Raw genomic sequence first — 24,782 nt, 5'->3', positions numbered from 1 at the left:
TTATGAATGTTTAAGGTGGTGTGTGGAATTCTAATCAAGGGGATGTAGAGCTTCTTGAGTTTTGTTGGAGTTGCACTTCAGGAAAGTGGGGAGTATTCCATCACATTCCTGACTTGTGCCTTTTGATTGGTGGACAGACTTTGGAAAGTCAGGAATTGAGTCACTCATGGCAGAATCCATAGCCTCTAACCTGCTCTTGTAGTCATACAGCCTTGGTAATGCTGTTGAATGTCAAGAGCTGAAAGCCAGATTCTGTCTTGTTGGAGATATTTGTTGCCTTGTGTAATAGCTAGCTGGGAACACAAGTCTTCAGCACTATAGCCAGGATGTTGTCAGGGCCCATAATCTTTGCTGTACCCAGTGTGCTCAGCCATTTTTTGATATCACATGGAGTTAATCAAATTGTTTGAAGACTGGCATCTGTGATGCTGGGGATATCAGGAGGAAGCTGAGCTGAATCATCCACTCAGCACTTATGGTTGAAGATCATTGCAAATGCTTCAGTCTTGTCTTTTGCACTTCGAGCTGGGCTCCTTCATCATTGAGGACAGGTATGTTTGTGGAGCCACCTCGTCACACTAATTGTTTAAATATCCAATATAATTTATGACTGTATGTGGCAGGACTGCAGAGCTTTGACCTGATCTGTTGCTTGTGAGTTTGCTTAGCTTTCTCCACAGCTTGCAGCTTTCATTGTCTGCCTGCAGTCCTGTGTCATTGTAGCTTCACCAGGTTGGTGCCTCATTTTTAGGTATGCCTGGTCCTGTCCCTGGCATGCTCCCCTACACTCCTCATTGATCCGGGGTTGGTCCTTTCGCTTGGTGATGGTGGTAAAGTGAGGGATATGCCAGACTATAGATTGCTGCTGATGGCCCGCAGTGCCTCATGGACCCGAGTTTTGAGTTGCTAGATCTGTTCTGAATCAATTCCATTCACCATTGTGGTAGTGCCACACAACACAATGGAGGATGTGAAGACTGGACTTTGTCTATACAAGGAATGTGTGGTATTCACTCCTACCAATTGTTATCTGCAGATAGATTGGCAAGGACAAGGTCAAGTGGGTTTTCCCTCATGTTGGTTCTCTTAACCACCTGCTGCAGGCCCAGTCTGGTAGCTATGTCCTTCAGGACTCAGTCAGCTCGGTCAACAGTGCTGCTACTAAGTCACTCTTGGTAATAGATGTTGAAGTCCAACACCCAGAGTACATTGTGTGCCCTTGCTATTGTCAGTGCTTCTTCCAAATGGTGTTCAATATGGAGGAGTACTTATTTATCAGTTGAGAGACAGTGAAAGGTGGCAATCAGCAGGAGGTTCCCTTGCGCACATTTGTCTGACCTGATGCTGTGAGACATCCTGCGGTCCAATGTTGAGGAGCCCCAAGGCCATTCCCTCCTGACTGTATACCACTGTGTCACCACTGGTGGGTATGTCCTGTTCCATTGGCGGGGATGGTGATAGGGGAGTTTGGCGAAATTGATTGTTCAGTATATGAAGTATGCCTATGCCAGATTGTTGCTCAACTAATCTTACCCATTCTTACACAAATCACCAACCATTAGTGAAGACGACCTTGCAGGATCAACTGATCTGGGTATAGCCTTTGTCATATCCAGTGCCAGATAGTGTCAGATAGCCCATTCACTTTTATCCTTATTAGAGTTTCCCATAGTGGCTTGAGACAGAGGGCAGTTAAGTCAACGATGTTGCTGTTGGTCTGGAGTAGGCTGGACTGGTTGAGGATGGTAGATTTCCTTCTCTAAAAGACATTTGTGGACCAAATAGATTTTTACCACAATCCAGAAGTTTCAAGAAACTAGCTTTTTATTCCAGATTTACTTCAATAATTGGATTTGAACTAGTGGTTGTGGTGTATTTGAATTTTCAGAAGGCTTTTGATGATCCCCCTAGGTCCGGATGATTTGTGTCCCAGAATGCTGAGGGAGGCAAGGGAGGAGATCGCAGGGGCTCTGACCCAAATTTCTAATTCCTCTCTGGCCACGGGGGAGGCGCCAGAGGACTGGAGAACAGCTAATGTGGTTCCGCTATTTAAGAAGGGTTGTAGAGTTAAGTCAGGGAACTACAGGCCAGTGAGTCTCACGTCTGTGGGAGGGAAACTATTGGAGAAAGTTCTGAAGGAGAGTATCTATCTCCACTTGGAAAGGCAAGGTTTGATCAGGGATAGTCAGCATGGCTTTGTCAGAGGAAGGTCATGCCTATCAAATTTGATTGAATTTTTTGAGGAGGTAACCAGGTATGTAGGTGAAGGTAGTTGATGTAGTTTATGTGGATTTCAGCAAAGCCTTTGACAAGGTGCCACATGGGAGACTTATAAAGAAGGCAAATGCACATGGAATACAGGGTAAGTTGATAAGGTGGATTCAAAATTGGCTTAGTTGTAGGAGGCAGGGGGTGATGACAGAAGGATGCTTTAGTGACTGGAAGCCAGTGTCCAGTGGCGTACAACAGGGATCTGTGCTCTGTCCCCTATTATTTGTCATTTATATAAACGACATAGATGACTATGTGGGGGGTAGGATTAGTTAGTTTGCGGATGACACAAAGATTGGCCGGGTGGTTAACAGTGAGGTTGAGTGTCTTGGGCTACAGGAAGATATAGACAGGATGGTCAAATGGGCAGATAAGTGTGAGGTGATACACTTTGGAAGGAGTAATTTGACAAGGAAGTATTCAATGAACGGCATGGCACTAGGAAGTTCTGAGGAACAAAGGGACCTCGGCGTGTGTGTCCATAGATCTCTGAAGGCGGAGGGGCACGTTAGTGGGGTGGTGAAAAAGGTATATGGGACACTTGCCTTTATCAATCGAGGCATAGATTACATAAGTAGGGAGGTCATGTTGAAGTTGTATAGAACCTTGGTGAGGCCACAGCTGGAGTACTGTGTGCAGTTCTGGACGCCACATTATAGGAAGGATGTGATTGCATTGGAGGGGGTGCAGAGGAGATTCACCAGGATGTTGCCTGGGATGAAACATTTAAGTTATGAAGAGAGGTTGGATAGACTTGGGTTGTTTTTGTTGGAGCGGAGAAGACTGAGGGGCAACCTGATCGAGGTGTACAAGATTATGAGGGGCATGGACAGGGTGGATATGGAGCAGCTGTTCCCCTTAGTCGAAGGGCCAGTCACAAGGGGGCATAAGTTCAAGGTGAGGGGCAGGAGGTTTAGGGGGAATGTGAGGAAAAACTTTTTTACCCAGAGGGTGGTGATGGTCTGGAATGCACTGCCTGGGAGGGTGGTGGAGGCGGGTTGCCTCACATCCTTTAAAAAGTACCTGGATGAGCACTTGGCACGTCATAACATTCAAGGCTATGGGCCAAATGCTGCTAAATGGGATTAGGTAGGGAGGTCAGGTGTTTCCCAAGTGTCGGTGCAGACTCAATGGGCCGAAGGGCCTCTTCTGCACTGTGATTCTGTGATAAGGTCCCACACAGGAGGTTAGTAAACAAAATTAGATCACATGAGATTCAGAGTAACATGCTGGCATGGATTGAGGGTTGGTTAACAGACAGAAAACAGAGAGTAGGGATAAATGATTACTTATCTGGATGGCAGGCTGCTCTTAGTGGGGTACCACAAAGATCAGTGCTGGGGCCACAGCTGTTCAAAATCTATATAAATGATTTGGATGTGGGGACCAAATGTAATATTTCCAAATTTGTTGATGACACAAAGCTATGTGGGAATGTAAGTTGTGAGGACGATGCAAGGAGGTTTCAAGGAGATTTGGACAAGCTAATTGAGTAGGCGTGAACATGGCAGATGGAACATAATGTGAATAAGTGTGAAGTTATCCACTTTGGTAGAAAACATAGAAAGGCAGAGTATTTCTTAACTGGTGAGAGGTTGGGGAGTGTTGATGTCCAAATGGATGTGGGTGTGCTTGTTCATGAGTCACTAAAAGCTAGCATGCAGGTGCAGCAAGCAATTAGGAAGGCAAATGGTATGCTGGCTTTCATTGCAAGGGCAAGGGGATTTGATTCCAAGCGTAAAGATATCTTGCTGCAATTTTATAGAGCCTTGGTGAGACTGCACCTGGAGTATTGTGTACAGTTTTGGTCTCCTTATCTAAGGAAGGATAGATTTGCCATAGAGGGAGTGCAACAAAGGTTCACCAGACTGATTCCTGGGATGGCGGGATTGTCTCATGAGGAGAGATTGAGGAAACTGGGCCTGTATTCTCTAGATTTTCGAAGAATAAGAGGTGATCTGATTGAAATTTACAAAATTCTTACAGGATGTGACAGGATAGATGTAGATAGAATGTTTTCTCTTGGTGGTGAGTCTAGACACAGGAGACACAATCTCAGAATAAGGGGCAGGCCATTTAAGACTGAGGTGAGGGGAAATTTCTTAACTCAGATGGTGGTGAGTTATTGAAACTCTCTACCCCAGAGGGTTGTGGAAGTTCAATCATTGAGCATGTTCAAGGCAGACATTAATAGATTTCTGGATACTAATGACATCAAGGAATATGGGGATAGTGCTGGCAAGTGGCTTAGAGGTAGATGATCAGTCATGATCTAATTGAATGGCAGAGCAGGTTCGATGGGCTAAATGGCTTACTCCTGCTCTTATGTTCCTAATTCCCCAGCTGCCATAGTGGGATTTGAACTCAGGTCTCTGGACCATAAGTTCAGTCCTCAGGGTTAGTAGTCCAGTAACATTAGCAGTATGCCACCAATCGACTGCTAATTTAGTTTGCTGTTCTAAATTGGTCAAGTAGAGATTACTTTTAATGAAAGCACTCAAGAATAGTGCTGATCACGTAGACAAATGCGAAGTTAGGATTTTGAAAGGTTGTATTAATCCATTATTTTCAATGTAAGAAATGAGATAGCTATCATTGACATACAGGCTGGAATGTTCCACTTCTGCATTTGCCACTCCACAATTTATCATGTATTTGTTATAGTGGATGGAAAATTGCATGCTGATATGCAGAGAAGTGGAAACTTAGATATGGTCTTGTTGGAAATGCAGGTATAACTAAAGATCATGCTGGAAGAACAAAGATTAGCATGCGCATGAATTGTGCTCTCTGCAAAACACATCATATGATTGATATACAGAACAGATAGTTTATTTATTGTGAAATTTTAACAATGTATATTTAAATTGACATACAAAGTAACATATAAAAAGGAGCAATTGCTAACAGGTGACAATTTTGAGGGTGGGAACATTGACCCTATGAATTAATAACTGCCTGGCATTCGGATTGGAATCAAACTTAGGTGAATGGGGAATTTATCTCTTCACACTACCAACTTTTAGCTCTTTTAAAGCCAACCAAATAAACTAAATTAACAAAATAAGGGATAAAGTAAACACAGCCCCTAAGTTAGGTTAGCTGTAAAACCAAAGACAAAGTTTAAAGAAAACTTACAAACATCAAATCAAAATGTGATTAAGAGGGTCGATAAAGCACCCCAGTCCCCGCAGTGCCCACCGGGCTGGCAGACACCGCGTGGTCCCTCTCCAGGGACACCCGGCTGCGAACATAGCCGCGGAAGAGGGGTAAACAGTCGGGTGGGACGACCCCCTCGGTTGCCTGCTGCTTGGACCTGTTAATGGCTAACTTGGCCAAGCCCAGGAGCAGGTTCACGAGGAGGTCCTCCTCCTTCCCGGCCCCCCTCCACACCAGGTGACTATCAACTTTTAGTAGAATGTGTTTAAACAGCCTGGAATTAAGCAAAATTGCCAATCTTGATTAATGGCTGCCACTTATATTGACAATATAGCACTCATCAGTGCCAAATCATCTCACCTGAATCCTCAGGTTTTAAACATAACTCCTCAAACTGAGGAAACTCAAGCTTTCACATTAGTCTATTGTCTGTGGTGTGCATCAGGAGCAACTAAATTATTTCAGATGGAGTTTGGGAAGGATGATCACAGAGATGAGGGATGATATGTTCAAGAAACTTAAGAGGTTGCAGATGAGATGGTGGTTTGGAGCACTGAATTTTCAGGACTCCCCAAAAGATGAGAATGGAGGGGAGGGGAGGGCAGCCGAGAAAATAATGGCATGAGGCAGCATATCGATTTCAAGATGCCGTTCCCAACACTGGCAATAATGGATAGCGTGGGGGAGGATGGGACAGGAATACTGCTCTCCTTTCAATTTGGGTCATGAGTGCCCAGTCTTGAGTTGCTAGATCTGTTCAAAATCTATCCCATTTAGCACGGTGATAGTGCCTTAAAACACGTTGGAGGGTACCCTCAATATGAAGGCGGGACTTCGTCTCCACGATGACTGTGCAGTGGTCACTCATACTGTCATGGACAGATGCATTTGCAGCAGGCAGGTTGGTGAGGATGAGGTCAAGTATGTTTTTCCCTCTTGTTGGTTCCCTCACCACCTGCCGCAGGTCCAGTTTAACAGCTATGTCATTTAGGACTCTGCCAGCTCGGTCAGTAGTGGTGCTACCGAGCCACTCTTGGTGATGGACATTGAAGTCCCCCACTCAATGTACATTCTGCGCCCTTGCCACCCTTAGTGCTTCCTCCAAGTGGTGTTCAACATGGAGGAACACTGATTCATCAGCTGCGGGAGGACGCTACGTGATAATCAGCAGGAGATTTCCTTGCCCACGTTTGACCTGATACCATGAAACTTCATGGGGTCTGGAGTCGATGTTAAGGACTCCCAGGGCAACTCCCTCCCGACTGTATACCGCTGTGCCGCCACCTCTGCTGGTGGGACAGGACATACCCAGGGATGGTGAAGGCGGTGTCTGGGACATTATCTTTCAGGTATGATTCCATGAGGATGACTATGTCAGGCTGTTGCTCGACTAGCCTGCGAGACAGCTCTCCCAATTTTGGTACTAGCCCCCAGGTGTTAGCAAGGAGGACTTTGCAGGATCAACAGGGCTGAGATTGCCATTGTCGTTGCCTAATTAAACTAAATTATACATGGTTTTGTTCAAAGATAAGGTATTATCCCAAGTTCAAGCTGCTGAGCTCAAACAGTCTTCAAAGACAAAGAAGTCCTCAGCTGCACAGTGTAGTTAAAACAAATACAATTCCTTGAACCTAGGCTTCTCAGTATCTTTAAAGTCATAAAATCCATTAAGTATAAGTAACCACCCTCCTGTTCCCAAGCAGCTTTAACTGTTAATATTCTCACCAGCAGAAATTCAAACTGTGCTGTTTAAAAAGTGGTCAAGGTAAATCCATGTTACTTCACACCAGCATAAAACCCTAAAAATTAGTAGTATTATCAAAATCTTACAGTAGGATAGTAGCTTCAAAAGGGCATAGACAAGTTGGTGGGATGGTCAGATGAAGCTCAATGTGGAGAAACATGAAGAGATTAATTTTGGTAGGAAGAACATTGAGAGAAAGCATAAAATGAAGAGTACACCATTAAAGGGTGTGCAGAAGCAAAGGGTTCTGGGTGTAAATTCTCTGCATTCTCTCCAATACCTTCATATCTTTCCTAAAAGTGCAGTGCCCAGATTAACTATCCTCAGCTGAACGCAATACTGAGGCTGACCTATTGTTTTACACAAATCCAATATAATGTCCGTGCTCTTATACTCTATTATAAATTCTGGGATACTGTATGCTTTAAGTCATTGATGGTCATTGATGGGGGCAGGACAGGTTGAGAGAGCAGTTAATAAAGCATACAGTATCCTAGGATTTATTAATAGAGTATAAGAGCAAGGACATTATGTTGAACTTGTGTAAGACAATAGGTCAGCCTCAGCTACAGTATTGCTTTCAGCTGAGGATAGTTAATATGGGCACTGCAATTTTAGGAAAGATGTGAAGGTATTGGAGAGAATGCAGAGGAGTCACAAGAATGGTTTCAGAGATGAGGAGCTTCAGTTATGAAGATGGATGGGAGAAGTTGGGTCTATTTTCCTTGAAGAAGAGGAGGCTGAGAGGAGATTTGATAGAGATATTCAAAATTATAAGGAGTCTGGGTAGAGTAAATAGGGAGATACTCTTCTCACTCAAGGAGGGATTGAGAACAAGAGGACACAGATTTAAAGTAATTGGCAAAAGAAGTAAAAGCAACATGAGGAGAAAACATTCAGGCAGCAAGTGGTTAAAGTCTGGGATGCACTATTTGACAATGTGCTGGAGGCAAGTTCAACTGAAACATTCAACAGGGAATTAGACTATTACCTGAAAAGGAAGAATGTACAGGGTTACAGGGAGAAGGCGAGATGTGGGGTGGAGGGCGGGGACAGTGAGGTGGCATGGAGGGAATGGCACTGTGAATTGCTCATTTGGAGAGCCAGTGCAGACACAATAGTGCAAATGGCCTCCTTGTCCTGGAACCAGTCCAAGGTGATTCTTAGCTCCTATGGGTTTACTTCTGCTCTTTTCCTTTCTCAGCCTGGGGACTTCCTCTAGTGCAAGGATCAGCAAATCTTCCAGCCTTGTTTTAATTCATGAATTTTTTCTTTTCAATCCAAGCACAAGCTCCTACCCGCGTTACTGTGTGGTGAATCACAGTATCTTGCTTCCCATAGCTACTCTCGCTCTCCTGGATCTTGGCAGACTAACCTTGTCTTAAGAGTTTTCAAGGATCAGCTAGAACCTTTCCCTGTCAAAGCCAATCTCCACGGCAACATGAATCACATGGGCCTTGTATCCAGGTAAATGCTGATTAACTATCCTTGAAACCCAACTCGCTTCTTAACTTGGAAGTAAATGGGCAGTTTAAAGCACAACTGTTTACCACATGGCATTCAACACTTTCTGGGTCTTTGGAGATTCTCAGTTTGTCCACTGTTAGCACAAAGGCTGCTGCCATTGCCTCTTACATATTCTTCTCAGTAAGCCAATCTGGGCCCCTTTTAACTTCTAACAATCAAGCCGCCCAGGCTTGCTGTCAGGCACATAACCCCTTCATTTCACCTTAAAGACAGTCCCAAAACAATCTTATAAACCTCATAATTGTAACGCCATATCAATTAAAGGTTCATCCCTGTGAAAATCTGAACTTCAATCACTGGGGACAGGTTTCTAACTCAAAAAACAGACTTGGCTCCTGTGTCCTGCCTCCATGGTGAAAATTCTTAAATGGCTTGACTCTTATTTTAAGATTGTGCCCCCTTGTTCCTCATTGCCCCACTGGAGGAAATAGATATTCAATAGTGAAACTGTCATTTTCAACCCAATTATTGCGTACTTGGGACAGTCATTCAAAACTAAGCTTCATGAAGTTACAGTACCATGATGGCAGATAACCAGTTTTACAGCACTGGAGACTCCATTCAGGACTTCAGGCCTGTGTGGTACTAGATTTTCAACTGAAACCATCACTACTACTCCAACTTATCTGCCCTTTCCTCAAATAATTCTTCCTTTAGAAATAATTACTCAATTTTATTTGAAATGATTTAGTCGCTGCCTTAATAGCCAGTTATGTTAAAGCCTATTCTAATGATTGGGGGAAAAAATCTATTTCCCCTTATCTCAAGTCTGATTCCCCAGTTGGTGGACATATCATTTACGCTATCAAGATCATTCAAAGTTTTAAAATCTATTAGGTTGATGTTCATTGTTCCAGTAAGACATCCCAGTTTTCAAACTTTTCTTCACAATTGTAGTCTCTTCATTTTGAAATCATTCCAGATCATTGGTGTGTTCTCTTCTTGGTTCTCATAGCCTTTAATGGGTGCCTACAAGGATCTACCTGTGACCATCTGACGCCTTATAGAAACTCATTGTTGCCCTGCTTTAATATTTAAATGTAATAAAAACAGAAAAAGCCGGAAATACTCAGATCTGGCAGCACCCGTGGAGAGAAAGAGTTAATATTTCAAATCAATAACCTGTCGGATTCCAGTTCCAACAAAAGTCATCAGCCTAAAACGTTAACTCTTTCTCTGCCACAAATGCTGTCTGGCCTTCCAGGAATTTTGTATATTTATTTAGATTCCAAGTATCTGCAGTATTTTGTTTTTGTATTAATATTCAAACTCCTTGTTTAAGAACCCAAGATCTCATCTGCTCTTTAAGGCCTTTTCTATCTATACTCCAACATTTAAAAACCTATCCCTATACAAGATTTTTCCTTACTTTAATTTTGCAGATACGAAGACTTCCTTTTATTCGCATGAATTTTCCTCTATTATGATATTAGCTACACAGAAACTTGGGAAAGAAGCCAAGCAAACCACGTGAACTTCTGTAGGTCTAATAAAACAAAAATAAAAGGCAGTAAACCATAAAATTGACAGAGCCATAGAAGGTTGACTATGCCAAACAGGACAGGTGAAGGAAAGCGAAACTTATGGTATCAATGCAAATTTTTTAAAATTATTTTTCTGGAAGTGAGCATTATTGACAAGGCCAGCATTTACTGCACACAACAAACTGCACTGAGAAGCTGGTGGTTGGTCATTTTGAACTGCTACACTGTTTGTGGAAAAAAATACTTGCAGTTTCCTAGGCCATGTCAAAGGTCAGTTAACCATGTTGCTGTAGGGCTGGAGCTAAATATAAACCATATTATGCAAGGACATAAGGTTTCCTTTCCTAAAGCGCATTAAAGAACCAGTGGATTTTTACAGCAATCCAACAGCTTCGTGGTCACTTTTACGAATATCAGCACTTTAAATTCCCAGGTATTTGAAAACTAAATTTGAAATAAACTGCCATGCTGGAATTCATTCTTTAGCTTATTAGTTACAGCTTCTGGTTTACTGGTCCAACTGCATAGCCATTATACCACCATACCCATTATAAACTTAAAATGATTTATAGAATATAGATATCAAAGTAATAAAGGAAAACCTCTACTGGATTCACATTAAAGTCTGCATTATGGGATGATCAATATTAGATGAATTTCCACATAAGTTATTATAACAAAGCAACAGGCCATTTACCCCAACCAGAGTCAGCATTTATTTACCCTTTGTAGATGTAAATAGTCCTAATCACATTGATGCACCTTGTTTAAATCTCTATCCCCTTTTCCTTCATCCACCTAATCCAGAATGTTTAGTTTCAGCCTCACAAACTAAAGGGCATTCACGGTAATCATCATCTCTGGATTACCACCTGAGCCATGGACAAACTGGCATAGGGTAAATAAAGTCAAGGAAAACAGGTCAAGTGAATGGGTAAAAACATGGCAGATGGAATATAATGTAGGAAAGTGTGAGGTTATGCACTTTGGCAGAAGAGTAGAGGAGCTGAATATTATTTAAGTGGAGAAAGACTGAAGAAAGCTGAAGCAGGGAGGGATTTGGGGGTCCTCATACATGAATCCCAAAAAGTTAGCATACAAGTTCAGCAGGTAATAGGATAGGCAAATAGAATGCTGGCTTTTATTTCAAAGGGAACGGAGTATAAAAAATAGGGAAGTCTTGCTAAAACTATACAAGGCACTTGTTCGACCACACCTAGAATACTGTGAACAGTTTTAGTCCCCTTGTCTAAGGAAAGATAGACTGGCATTGGAGGCAGTCCAGAGAAGGTTCACTAGGTTGATCCCAGGAATAGAGGGATTTTCTTAAGAGAGGCTGAGTCAGTTGGGCCTGTACTCATTGGAGTTTAGAAGAATGAGAGGCGACTTTACTGAAACAAATTCTTAGGGGGCTTGATAGGGTAGATGCTGAGATTGTTTCCCTTTGTGGAAGATTCTAGGACCAGAGGGTATAATCTCAGAGTAAGGGGGCACCCACTTAAGAGATGAGGAGGAATTTCTTCTCTCAGAGGGTAGTCAATCTGTGGAATTCTTACCACAGAGGACTGTAGAGGCTGGGTCATTAAGTATATTCAAGGCTGAGATAGACAGATTTTTAATCAGGAAACAAGGTTTATGGGGAAAAGCAGGAAAGTGGAGTTGAGGATTATCAGATCAACCATCTCATTGAACAGCAGAGCAGACTCAATGGGCTGAATGGCTTCTTCTGCTCCTACGTCTTACAGTCTTAACCATTTACAACTCCTCTGGATCTGCACTCCGTTCTCTCAGGTCCAACCCTGACATTGTTATCAAACCTGCTGACAAGGGTGGTGCTGTTGTTGTCTGGCGCACTGACCTCTACCTCGCAGAGGCTGAGCGTTAACTCGCAGACACTTCCTCCTACCTCCCCCTGGACCATGATCCCACCATTGAACATCAAGCCATTGTTTCCAGGACTGTTACTGGCCTCATCTCCTCTGGAGATCTTCCTTCCACAGCTTCCAACCTCATGGTCTCCCAACCTCAGACTGCCCGCTTCTACCTCCTATCCAAAATCCACAAACAGGACTGTCCTGGCAGACCGATCATGACAGCCTGTTCCTGCCCCACGGAACTCATTTCTTGCTATCTTGACTCCATTCTCTCTCCCCTTGTCTAGTCCCTTCCCACCTACATCCATGATTCCTCTGACACCCTACATCATATCAACAATTTCCAGTTCCCTGGTCCCAACCGCCTCCTCTTCACCATGGACATCCAATCCCTCTACACCTCCATCCCCCACCGGGATGGTCTGATGGCTCTCGACTTCTTCCTTGAACAGGGACCCAAACAATCCCCATCCACCACTACTCTCCTCTGTCTGGCTGAACTTGTTCTCACACTGAACAATTTCTCCTTAAACTCCTCTCACTTCCTCCAAATAAAAGGTGTGGCTATGGGTACCCGCATGGGCCCCAGTTATGCCTGTCTCTTCATGGGGTATGTGGAACATTCCTTGTTCCAGTCCTACTCCGGCCCCCTCCCACAACTCTTTCTCCGGTACATCGATGATTGCTTCGGTGTTGCTTCATGCTCTCGTCTGGACCTGGAAAAATTTATTAATTTTGCTTCCAATTTCCACCCCTCCATCATTTTCACATGGTCCATCTCTGACACTTCCCTTCCCATCCTTGACCTCTCTGTCTCAATTTCTGGTGATAGACTGTCCATCAATATTCATTATAAGCCTACTGACTTCCACAGCTACCTCGACTACAGCTCCTCACATCCCGCTTCCTGTAAGGACTCCATCTCATTCTCTCAGTTCCTTCGCCTCCATCGCATCTGTTCTGATGATGCCACTTTCAAAAGCAGTTCCTCTGACGTCTTCCTTAGCCAAGGTTTTCCACCCACGGTGGTTGACAGGGCCCTCAACCGTGTCCAACCCGTCATCCGCGCATCCGCCCTCACACCTTCCTCTCCCTCCCAGAACCATGAACCTTGTCCTCACTTATCACCCCACCAGCCTCCGCATTCAAAGGGTCATCCTCCGCCAACTCCAGAATGATGCCACCACCAAACACATCTTCCCTTCACCTCCCCACCCGCCCCTCCCTCCCCGGCGGCATTCCACAGGGATCATGCCCTCCGGGACACCCTGGCCCACTCCTCCATCACCCCCTACACCTCAACCCCCTCCCATGGCACCTTCTCATGCAACTGCAGAAGGTGCAACACCTGACCCTTTACTTCCCCTCTCCTCACCGTCCAAGGGCTCAAACACTCCTTTCAAGTGAAGCAGCATTTCACTTGCACTTCCCTCAATTTAGTCTACTGCATTCGTTGCTCCCAATGCGGTTTCCTCTACATTGGAGACACCAAACACAGACTGGGTCCATATGACCCAGACCTCCCTGTCGCTTGCCATTTCAACACTCCACCCTGCTCTCATGCCCACATGTCCGTCCTTGGCCTGCTGCAATGTTCCAGTGAAGCTCAACGCAAACTGGAGGAACAGCACCTCATCTTCCGATTAGGCACTTTACAGCCTTCCAGACTGAATATTGAGTTCAACAATTTTAGATCATGAACTCTTCTCCTCCATCCCCACCCCCTTTCCGATCCCCCTTTTTTCCCCCCAATAATTTATATAGATTTTTCTTTTCCCACCTATTTTCATTATTTTTAAATGTATTTCCATCCATTGTTTTATCTCTACCTTTTAGCCTATTTCGATCCCTTCCCTTCACCCCACCCCCACTAGGGCTATCTGTACCTTGCTTGTCCTGCTTTCTACCCTTAATTAGCACATTCCTTAAATAATATCACCACCTCTTTGTCCTTTTGTCTATCTCCACCTATCACTGGCCCTCTATCCAGCTCTACTTGTCCCAGCCCTCCTTAAAACAGCTTATATTTCACGTCTTTTCTATTTTTACTTAGTTCTGTTGAAGAGTCATACAGACTCAAAACGTTAACTGTGTTCCTCTCCGCAGATGCTGCCAGACCTGCTGAGTTTTTCCAGGTATTATTATTTTCCTCTGGATCTATCTTGTTTCCATGTTTGCTCTATTACCTTCTTACATCATCACCCTTGTTATCTAATGACTTGTGTCACCCATCCCCCCTTCATCTATCACATAGTTCCCTTTTGTATATAAGTATTTATTTTAATAAAGACATTAAATATTTCACAATATAAAACAAAAATGCTCATTAGGCCATGCCTCAAGTTTTTAAAGCAGTTCTCGACACTTCAGGGAGGATATATTGGCTTTGGAAGGAGTACATTGTATATTTACTAGAATTGTACTTGTACTCCAAAGATTAAACTATAAAGATATTAAACAAACCAGGGTTACTTAGCCTGGAACTTAGATGTCTTAGGGCTGAGTTGGTCAAAGTTGTCAAGATGTTAAGTGGAACAGTGAAGATACATGGGAGAAACTATTTAAATGTCAAGTAGATTTCAAGTCAATAAAGTACAGTACAAATTAAGAGCAAAATGTTTAATTTGTTAATACTTTTATTTACAAGAACATCTCACTGGAAATATTGACAGCAAAGACTCATGAGGATTTAATCTGTTCAGCAGACATCACACTACAGTTGAGATGGAGCTCCACCTGGAATGAAAAAGCATCAGTTTAGAAGCAGGAATAAATACAAAAATCAAACATGGACAAACCTAACCACAATATTTAACGTAAGAAAAAAAAAGACTGGAAATACTCAGCAGGTCTGGCAACATCTGTGGAGAAAGGAATAGTTGAAGTTTCAGGTCTGCGGCCTTTCATTAGATGACTTTTCATTGTTAAAATTAAGCCTTGGAAAGAGGTGAGCGAAAGACTTCAATTCTATATTAAATCCCTGCTTCTTCCAGATCTCTGCCACTTTACGTATTGCAGATTTTTATGCTATTACCACGACCATCCGGAATTCCTGTTCCCTAAACCCAGATTGTACTCCTAACGGAACTGAAAGCCCCAATTTCTAAAGTTCGCAAAAGAGACATGAATCCAGATTAATGCAACATACTTAGCATACAAAGGGTTAGTGCCACATAAATTAAGATTATTTTTAAAAAATACGTGACTCTAATGATAATTTTTGCAACAGTACATCAATATTCCACATTCGTTCAAGCTCTCAGGAAGGTTTTGGCAGACTCAATTTAATTAGAATGCTCTTAATCTGTTGGCAAATCCAACATATATACATAATCATAATTACACTCATGAAGGCAATACCATAAAAAATTAACCTGCATTAAGAAAATTTGGTACTTGAAATTGCCTAATTTGCCCAATTTCAAGGTATGGTACAAATTAGATGACATTTCTATCTGCTAGGGCAAATAAAGTTACTCCCAACAAGATTAAATGGTACAAGTAAATGCTAATCCTATTTTTACTCAAATTTTAAAGCTCAGATTCTGATTTTAATGAAAAAAAAAGTTGAAAATAAAAGTGCGTTATTATTCAAAAGAGAGATTAGTTTCCATGTGTAAAGCATAACTCACTTGTGAACATTTAAGACTTTAGTAAACCATTTACTTCCCTTTTAATAAGTTAGCTGGCTCACGTTTGACAAAGTGCTCAGAAAAATAACTAAGTACTCATCTTTGAGATGAAAGGATGAGTTAATCTATTAGTTGGCAATTTTATTGCAGGATGAAGCATGAGGTTATCTGGACAAGTGATCTCTATACTAATTATATTCGAATCAAATTGAAAACTTGCATCGAGTGCCTACAAAATAATCACCAATCTTGATCATAAAATTTTACTCAGCCAAGGTCCAAACGGACTCATCTTCATGATTGATCAGTTAGCTACACACAGAATGCCAATTAATGACCCAGAGACTAAATATTTGAAAATTGACATTCACATTGTTAGGGTAAACAATTTATTGGTTCTGGTACATCAGAAAGCGTTTACAGTGTCACAGTATCACTCATTGCAATAAATTCACATCATATGTACCAGATACACCAATAAGAGAAAATATATACTTGAGTTCATTTAATCTTAATAGGACAATTTTAGACAAAATGCCACTTACTGAATAACAGTCTCATTTCTTCAGCATTTGATGCCAGACTAAAAGAAATGGAGCAGAAAAGCCAGAGCCAAAGAATACTGCCATCATTGCCAGTAGCCTCCACTTGTTCTCCACAGAAAATGGCAAGTTCTGTTAAAGTAGAAAAGGCCAATTATTTCAAATTATTTACAGGTCAAATAAAGAAAGTTATTGTAAATGATGAATTTGGTGTTGGCACATCAGCAAGCGTTTACAGTGTCACAGTATCACTCATTTAAAGAATTCACATCATATGTACCAGACACCTAGAAAGAAGTTACAAAGCCATCACACACTGGGTCACAGTTTTCAGTATAAGTGCTGTCAACTGCTATTGATAGCCATTTCAGAATTTAGGCTGCACTTCAATATACAAGATTTTTATGAAAGAAACACACGACCTCAAAACGGACATGAAGGTTAAGGCTGCTATAGTAATGCAATTGTCAGAATAGAAGAATCTGCTATTTTAGTAGAACATCAGAAAGTCTTTCCACTTAGGGCCCTTTTCAAATTATTTTCAAAATTATTCTAAGGATGTCTTACAAAATTTATCAGACTGGATTTTATGGTCAGTGGCAAAGCAATGACACTTGCCACCGATTTCAAAGACAGCTGCTCATAAAGATCAGGAGATTTCTGCAGTGTGGATTTCATCTTTCCTATGTTAATTTGAATCTGGCGCCAAAGCAAGTGGCCATCAAGCAGGGTAAGCAGACAATCACACTGAAGGATTCTCAGACAGTAAACCAGGAAGTAAAATGCACTGATTATCCTCTATGAATTTTACGTGGAGCAAAATAAAGATTGGGACATACAAATTAAAAGCTGAACAATCATAAAAAGCTTTAAAATCTTTAAGAAAAATTCTGGAATCATAATAGAAAAATTTGACATCACAAATACAGAATTAGCTTTTTAGGGACAGAGGCTCTTTAGGAGCATTTGACTTTGTACACCATTAAAAAAAGTTACATCTCATTAACAGGATGCAACTTTTAAAAGGTTTCTAACAGTGGTATTAAAACATAAAAAGGGAAATTGTCCATTCAGCGATTTCCATCTGCTGGAACTTCACAGTACACCCTGTGGAAGAACAAGGAAATGTGATAGCAGCTACTGGATTTCCATGTTTATCTGCAGACACTGGAAGTTGCTGTTCGCTTCACAGTTGGAATGGAGGCAAACAATGATAGTTTCATTTGGTGATGAATTTTCAATTTGCTTGTGATTTTAAATTCCAAAGATCATGGTTACCAGTTTATAATCTTTCTCACATCTTGTATGCGCTTACTAATCTTAGCACAGTTGGGACCACCAATGAATATACTTTTCATACCAGTACTTCCTGGCTTTGAGAAATGTCATGTCAAAGACTACACAGACCAGACCTTTGATTGGCTCAAAAATCAGCCATCAAAAGTTGGCCATCAGACATTGAAAATAATTCTGCAAAGGGCACACACTCATAAGGTGACTGCAGGAGTGGGAAACAGAAGAAAATGCATGATTTTGAAGTTTTAGAAAAAGTTGCATTACCATGGCTATTTTTATATTTTCAATGTGTCTCAAATCATTTTTCAGCCCATGAACTGCTTAACTGTGGTCACTGTTAGGCAGGCAAACTCAACAGCAAATTTGCAGAGCAGTAAGAAAAAAATAAAAGCAAAATACCACAGGTGTTGGAAATCTGAAATAAGAATAAAAAATGCTGGAAAAACTCAGGTCTGGCAGCACCAAGAGAGAAACAAGAGTTCAGTATGACTTTTCTTCAGAAGAAAAATGGTCTGATTTGAAGAGCAGCCATGAGGTTTAAAACCATTCTCTGTGCAAAATGGGCACATTTTTCTACATTCCAACAGTGATTACACTACAAAAGTACTTACCCAATTGTGAAACTTTACAGAGGAGGACACAAAAGTCATTTGAACCCATGCCCCCAGAGCATGTCACTGGATTAGTAATCTAGAGGTCCAGGCTAATGCTCTGGAGACATGAGGTCAAATCCCATGACAGAACTAATGGAATTTAAATTAAATTATTAAAATCTAGAATTGAAAGTTTGCCTCAGTAAAAGTGACCATGAAGCGACCATGATGGTTGTAAAAACCCATCTGGTTCACAAATTTCCTATAGGGAAGGAAATCTGTCTAACCTACATGTGACTCCAGAATCACAGCAATATGGATTACTTTTAACTGCCCTCAGCAATGTCCCAGTGAGCCACTCTGTTCAAGGGCAATTAGGATTCATTACAAATGCTGGCCTTACCAGCAACACCATCATCCCATGAAAGAATAAAATAGAAAAGAAAGAATCAAATAGTGAGGATAGCTGGAGTTCAGTGGTCATATATGGTCAGCTTTGGAGTTAAGATAGAAACTGAAATGAATAGGAAAATGGAATCAAAGCTGGAAGACAACACATTGAAAGGACAGGAGGAGTAAGGGTAGTTAGAGATGGTGGGTTAGGGATGGATTAGAATTTAAGTTTTTTTTTGGGGGGGGCGGGAGAGAAGATGATGTTGAAACCAGAAACTGCCAACATCAAACAGGAGCTCCAACGGTGACATTGAGGCCGCTTCCGCACCAGGGGAGATGATGGCGGCGGTTAGCCACTCCTCCGACTGTGAAAAACGGAGCAAACAGGCCTCTTGGCCCCCAATGTCGCTTCGGTACAAACACTCTTAACAAACCAACGGATTAACCACCCGGAAGGCGGCTGGCCGCTCCCTCCCTCGGCCATTCTAACTTTAGGATTTGGACTTTCCCCCCCCAGCGACCCGGGCCCGCCTGCGGCTCCATCTCACAGAGCCTCACCCCCCTCTCTCGGGGGCCCGAGCCGGCCTACGTTAACAGTGGAACAGCGGCACTTTAATCTCAACCAGTCCTGTACCTTTCCCGGGCCTTCCTCATAGTGTGATCTGCGGATCAGCGAGGTACTGAAGTTACGGACCGTGCGCGCCCACAACATGTCTGCCGATTACAGCGACTCGAACCTTCTTTCTAACCTTCTCGCGCGAGCCGGAAGTAAGCATCGCAGGGCACTGTGGGTAATGGCGGAAGAGTGAGTGTTGAACTAGAAACACCAGAATGCACCGCGCCTACCGCGCAAGCGCATTCACAGGTGGACCGAGCTGATTCAGATTAATCACGTGGGAATGGATAAAAACAAAAAGCTGAAAGTTACTGCGGATGCTGGAAATCCAAAACAAAAACAGAATTACCTGGAAAAACTCAGCAGGTCTGGCAGCATTGGGGGAGAAGAAATCAGTTAACGTTTCGAGCCTTCATGGCCCTTCGGCAGAACTGAAGCATAGTTAGAAGAAGGGAGAAATATAAATTGGTTTAAGGTGGGTGGGGAGTGGGGGGGAGAGACACATTGAGGGTGTGGTGATTGTGGAGATGAGCAGATAATCAAAAGATGTCACAGACAAAAGGGTCAAAGAGGTGTTGAAGGTGGTGACATTTGTCTGAGAAAAGTGCTAATTAAGAATGGAAGACAGGATATTCAAAGTACAGCTCTAGTGGGGGTGGGGTGGAAAGACTAACAAGGTTTTAGTTTAGATTTTAAAATAATGGAAATAGGTGGGGAAAGAAGAATCTATATAAATTATTGAAAAAAAAAGGGGGGGTGAAGAAACGGGTTGGGGATGGGGGGAGGGGGAGTTTAAGATCTAAAGTTGTTGAATTCAATATTCAGCCCGGAAGGCTGTAAAGTGCCTAGTCGGAAGATGAGGTGCTGTTCCTCCAGTTTGCGTTGGGCTTCACTGGAACAATGCAGCAAGCCAAGGACAGACATGTGGGCAAGAGAACAGGGTGGAGTGTTAAAATGGCAAGCGACAGGGAGGTTTGGGTCTTGGGAATGGAGTTGAGTCCCCTGTTTCCCTAACTAAGCTCTCATTGATTTAATGAATTGCGAGGCTTTTAAGGTGGTTGCATGGAAAAGTTTAAATTATAAACTAAGCTGCAGATTTGAGGTACCTTTAACTTTGACTAACACTTACAGAAACGGATCATTAGCCCAAGTGCCGGTGTCAGGATTTGCTGGATCCTCCTCCCACTTTACTTCACATAACTGAATATCCTACTCCTTCCTCCCTCAAATACTTGTCTAGCTTCCCATTAGATGCATCAAAATGCTGAGTAACAAATAATGAAGACTGAAATAAAATTCCAGAAAATGCTGGAAAAACTCAGCAGGCCTGACAGCACCTGTGGAGAGAGAGAAACAGTGTTAACGTTTCAAGACCGTACGACTCTTTTTCAAAGCTGAACAGAAGTAGAAATGTGATGAAATACATACTGTTTAAGGAAGGTGAAGCTGGATTGAAGACCAGCGATAAATGGGGCGAAGGAGAGTTTGACAGATTTCATGGACAAAAAGACAAAGGGAGTGTTAATGGTAGTGGTAAGGGCAAAAGAAGGTGTTGATAGTGGCATGAAGTTAAGAAAGCAGAATGTATTAATAGCAGAACAAGGGTAAGCACTCTGTGAAAGAACAACATGGAACAAGTAACAGATGGCCCTTTGGGTGGGGGTGGGGGGTGGGGGTGGAAAAAAGAATAGAAAAAAGGGAATAAAACAATGAATAAATGGGCCACCTATCGTGAGCCTATCCAGCTTCAGCTGCTCCACTCCCCCTTAAACAGTATAAATTTCACCATATTTCTACTCTTTAGTTCTGAAGAAGAATCATATAGATTTGAACATTAACTCTGTTTCTCTCTCCACAGATGCTGTCAGACCTGCTGAGTATTTCCAGTATTTTCTGTTTTTATTTCAGATTTCCAGCATCTGCAGTGTTTTGCTTTTAAATATTGAAGACTGATGTCTTGTTGTAGTTTTGGTTATGACACAAAGGCATTAGGGTCTTAAGTAATTTTCATCTATACCATAAAATAAAATCATTCCATGATGATTCACATTGTTCTTACCAGGCCAATCCTCATTGACTGATGATCCCAAATTAAATTCTTCAGCTAGAACCCTGAAAGTTGAAGCTGGATCCATGTTTGGAGCTTGGATAGTTTGGTTTGTTTCTGTTCTGAATTTTTCTCCCCTAGCTATGGGTATCATCATTACTGAATAGTTAAACTCATTATGGTCCTCTCAAGTTCAATATTGTTCAACTTGCCACAATTAACCTGGATACCCTCCCCAAGTTTATGTTTTATATTAATTGGAATAGTCCAAGCACCTGAACCTTTATTTTCATGTCCAAGCATGGCTACTCATGGATGTATAAGCTCCATTATAACATTGTTAAGCTGCATTGAAAGATGTCCTCAGTAATATGAGAACAGTAAGTAGAGTCGACTAGAAAGTACTCCTTTATCACTGTTCTTCTTAAAAGAATGGCAGAACTCTTTCCTACATTAGAAAAGTGCCTACAGTTCAGTAGTGTGTAATTGGTTGCAAAGCACTTTAGAACACACTGAGGTCATGAATAGCACTTTATAAATGTGAGTCTTTTTTTCATAGTAGATTGTATGAGAATAAAAGTATCTTGCAAACTACCCGAGAAACTGGCATTTTCCTGCATTGTTTTATGGCAGTGGTAGTACACAAGCTGAATCTTGAATGAGTAACCCCTTTCTAGTCATGTATGAACATGTACTTCATGAACAGCGTTGTTCCATTACAAGCAACCCCATCTGAAGCCCGCATCGCTTTGTGGAAAGACCGGCTCGCCAGTCTCGAACAACCCCCAGCAATGGAAATTCTACCGGATGAAAGCCTTCCCCCAGGAGCTAATTGCAACTAGGCAACCTGGAAGTGCCTTAACAGACCTAGGACTGGTGTAGGTCATTCAAAGGTGTCACTAAGCAAATGGGGATATACAACCAGCCCGACAACTTGTGAATGTGGAACTGAGCCATAGACTATGCAACATCTCCTGCAATGCCTATCGCTAGAGGAACCCTGCATTGTTGCAGATCTTGCCGAATTCAACAACAAGGTGCAAAAATGTGCCCAGTTCTGGCTGGGCCATGTATAGACTATCCGTGGACACGATAAGAAGAAGTCATGTATGGGGCATTGCTGTCTACGTGGAAACAAAGAACGACATAGATCCCATTTATTAATTCTCAAGTCCAGATAAGTCTGTAAAACACAAGTACCATCCTTGCTACTCCATGATATCAGTAGGGAAAATTATATTGTCTGTGAAACAACACATTCATTACCTGCTGGATGCACTCACGGACACGGACTGATAGAGTCTATATCCCCAGTGCCCCCTAAAAAATTCCACTGACATAGAAATGTAGTACTTTGTGATCTTCATTGTTTAGTGAGTGTAGAGATAATTTTGAATGATATTCAAAGTCTTGTCCTAGGGGAAGACTGAAACTCCTTAAAACTTCTCTACCAAAACAGCCAATTCTAACCTCGTTATTCACTGAAATATAAGAAAGTACTTTGAGGATGATGTACTGCACAGCTAGGTGGCTCCTTGTTGAAGCTATCCTCCTCGTGCTATCTGACACTCAAGCATCCTGCAGAAATTGCTGATCAGCGTTGTCCTTCTCTCGCTAGCTCAAGCAGTGGGATTTCAAAAGTTAGCTCCATAAATTTACAAATATAAAGTCTCTTATTTAGTTTCAGCCAAATAAACTCAAGGCACTCTATCCCAATTAGTATTTCTGGCCATAGTGAGTAACCCACCTCAAGTATTCAATCTTTCCAATCTTAGAATACAAAGCCAAACAGTGCTAGCTCGCACAGTTTATATGTGTAAATTTATGGAGCCAAACAGTGCTTAAAACATTCTTTGTTTTCATGCAATGTCTTTGTTTTATTTGGGCAGCATGCATATGACCTGTGACTATAATCAGGTTGCAATGTATCAAAAACGCCATAAGCGCAATGATATCCAGGTATTTAAGTAACATTTGCATGAACCTCTAGTTTTGAATGAGTACTGTGCAGGTCATCATGAGGTTGGGGGCAGCACTATGGATGCAGAGATCTTGCTTAAAAATTTCCTTCCAATCTTGCAATGTGCTGTGCACTGGTGTCTGGAAAATTGCCCCATGAGAGGGTGAAGACATTTCTTGGATCTTTTGCCACAATGCTAGTATTTCTACGGCACTTTAAAATCCTAATTTTCAGGTGAACTTTTCCCACATACAAATGAAATCATTCAAGTTTCAGCTTTGGTTCAGAGGTAGCACTCTCGCTTCAGGGTCATCAGGTTGTGGGTTCAATTCCCAATCTGGAAACTTTAGTACATAATCTAGGTTGGCACTGCAGTTCTAAGGGAGTATTGCACTGTTGGAGTCAGTTAGTTCCTTTAGGATGAGACATTAAATTGAGGCACTGATAGCCCTCTTAGAGCATGCTTTATGCACTATTGAATGGAGAGCAGGAGAGTTCTGGCTATCCTGGTTAACATTTATTCTTCAACCATTACCTTAAAAACAGATGATTTGTTATTTATCTCATTGCTGTTTTGTGTTTACTACATTAAAATAGTAACTACACTTCAAAAGTGATTAATTGGCTGTAAAATATTTTGGAATGTCGTGAAGTCATGAAAAGTGCTATGACTGGAATTCTTTTTTTAGAAGATATTGTATCTGGCAAAACAGATCCAACATTGCAAGTTTGTTTGAGATCGTGAAAAACTGACCAGCCAGGGGTGGATATGAAACAAAGTGCAATTGTAGGTGAGTGTCAGAGAAAAATGCTAGTAACAGAGATAGCAAGAACAAGATCAAAAGGGAGTATCAATGGATTAGGCAAAGAGAGAGAAAGAGACAGCATGAGAATGATAAAACAAAGAAAAGCTGAGGTGTAAGATGTACTGCTATGGGTGATCCTATTCTTGATAACTTATCAGATATCAAGTCTGCCCTCACTTAATGTGATTTTTTTTTTCAGTTTGCCAAAGCATATTCTTACTTTTGAAGACCAAAGTAACACATACAGTATATAAGATCAATACATCTGCAGGAAAAAAACTATTGGCCTGATATTAACTTGGCCATATCATTGCTAACAGAGCAGAAACAGCCTCCAAATGGGGTCAGTAAGCATACTTCTACCATTTTTAAACAAGCATACTGCTGTGCGGTTGAATTGTCCACCTGTTTCAGGTGGTCAGCGCTTTTGCTATGCAAATCGGGCTTCTATGATTATGCAGGACTCTATTTGCCTTTTCAGACAGAATTGAGTGTTTGCAGTGCATTCTCTGACCAGTTTTACTGACAACACAACAGAATTCCCAGTAAAAAGAAAATTTAAAATTATTTGTGTTGGAACAGAAGTATTTCTCAAGGTCATAATATATCTTTTACGTTTTCCTTTTGCCATTGTAGTCCATGTGCGTATGTACAGAATGCTGGGAGATGTTGAGAAGTGGTGGGGGCATCCTAAACCTTAGGGTGTTGACTCCTCCATGGCAGTGGAGTTGCTAGAAAGATCATGCCATCATTAGTGCATCACAGACCAAGGCAAGGGCCAGTGGGATAGGGGTGGAAGATTCCATCGATTGCTTAGTACCTAGCCTTTGGCCATTTA

At 41.9% G+C, this 24,782-nt stretch overlaps 1 protein-coding gene across 1 annotated transcript; it reads right to left on the bottom strand.

Moving 5' to 3' along the window:
- Positions 1-14,663: 14,663 nt before the first annotated feature.
- cox7c (cytochrome c oxidase subunit 7C) lies at positions 14,664-19,300 on the bottom strand. Its single transcript, XM_078564744.1, has 3 exons — positions 19,150-19,300; positions 16,237-16,365; positions 14,664-14,795 (listed from the first exon to the last, which is right to left on the bottom strand). Exons 1-2 carry the CDS (start codon positions 19,225-19,227, stop codon positions 16,249-16,251), a joined length of 195 nt encoding a protein of 64 aa, XP_078420870.1. The 5' UTR covers positions 19,228-19,300; the 3' UTR covers positions 14,664-14,795; positions 16,237-16,248.
- Positions 19,301-24,782: the final 5,482 nt, after the last annotated feature.

The sequence above is a fragment of the Cetorhinus maximus genome, chromosome 2 (assembly GCF_964194155.1).
Source record: "Cetorhinus maximus chromosome 2, sCetMax3.hap1.1, whole genome shotgun sequence".
NCBI classification, from domain to species: domain Eukaryota; kingdom Metazoa; phylum Chordata; class Chondrichthyes; order Lamniformes; family Cetorhinidae; genus Cetorhinus; species Cetorhinus maximus.
Note: the sequence above shows the minus strand (reverse complement) of the source record. Positions and strands in the feature narration are given on the sequence as shown.

Bases quoted from the DNA above. Each gene is read 5' to 3' on its own strand.
- cox7c (XM_078564744.1), bottom strand. From the start codon at position 19,227: ATGTTGTGGGCGCGCACGGTCCGTAACTTCAGTACCTCGCTGATCCGC. The intron at 16,366-19,149 runs GTACAGGACTGG...CTACTTTAACAG, and splicing joins ATGAGGAAGGCCCGGGAAAG to AACTTGCCATTTTCTGTGGA.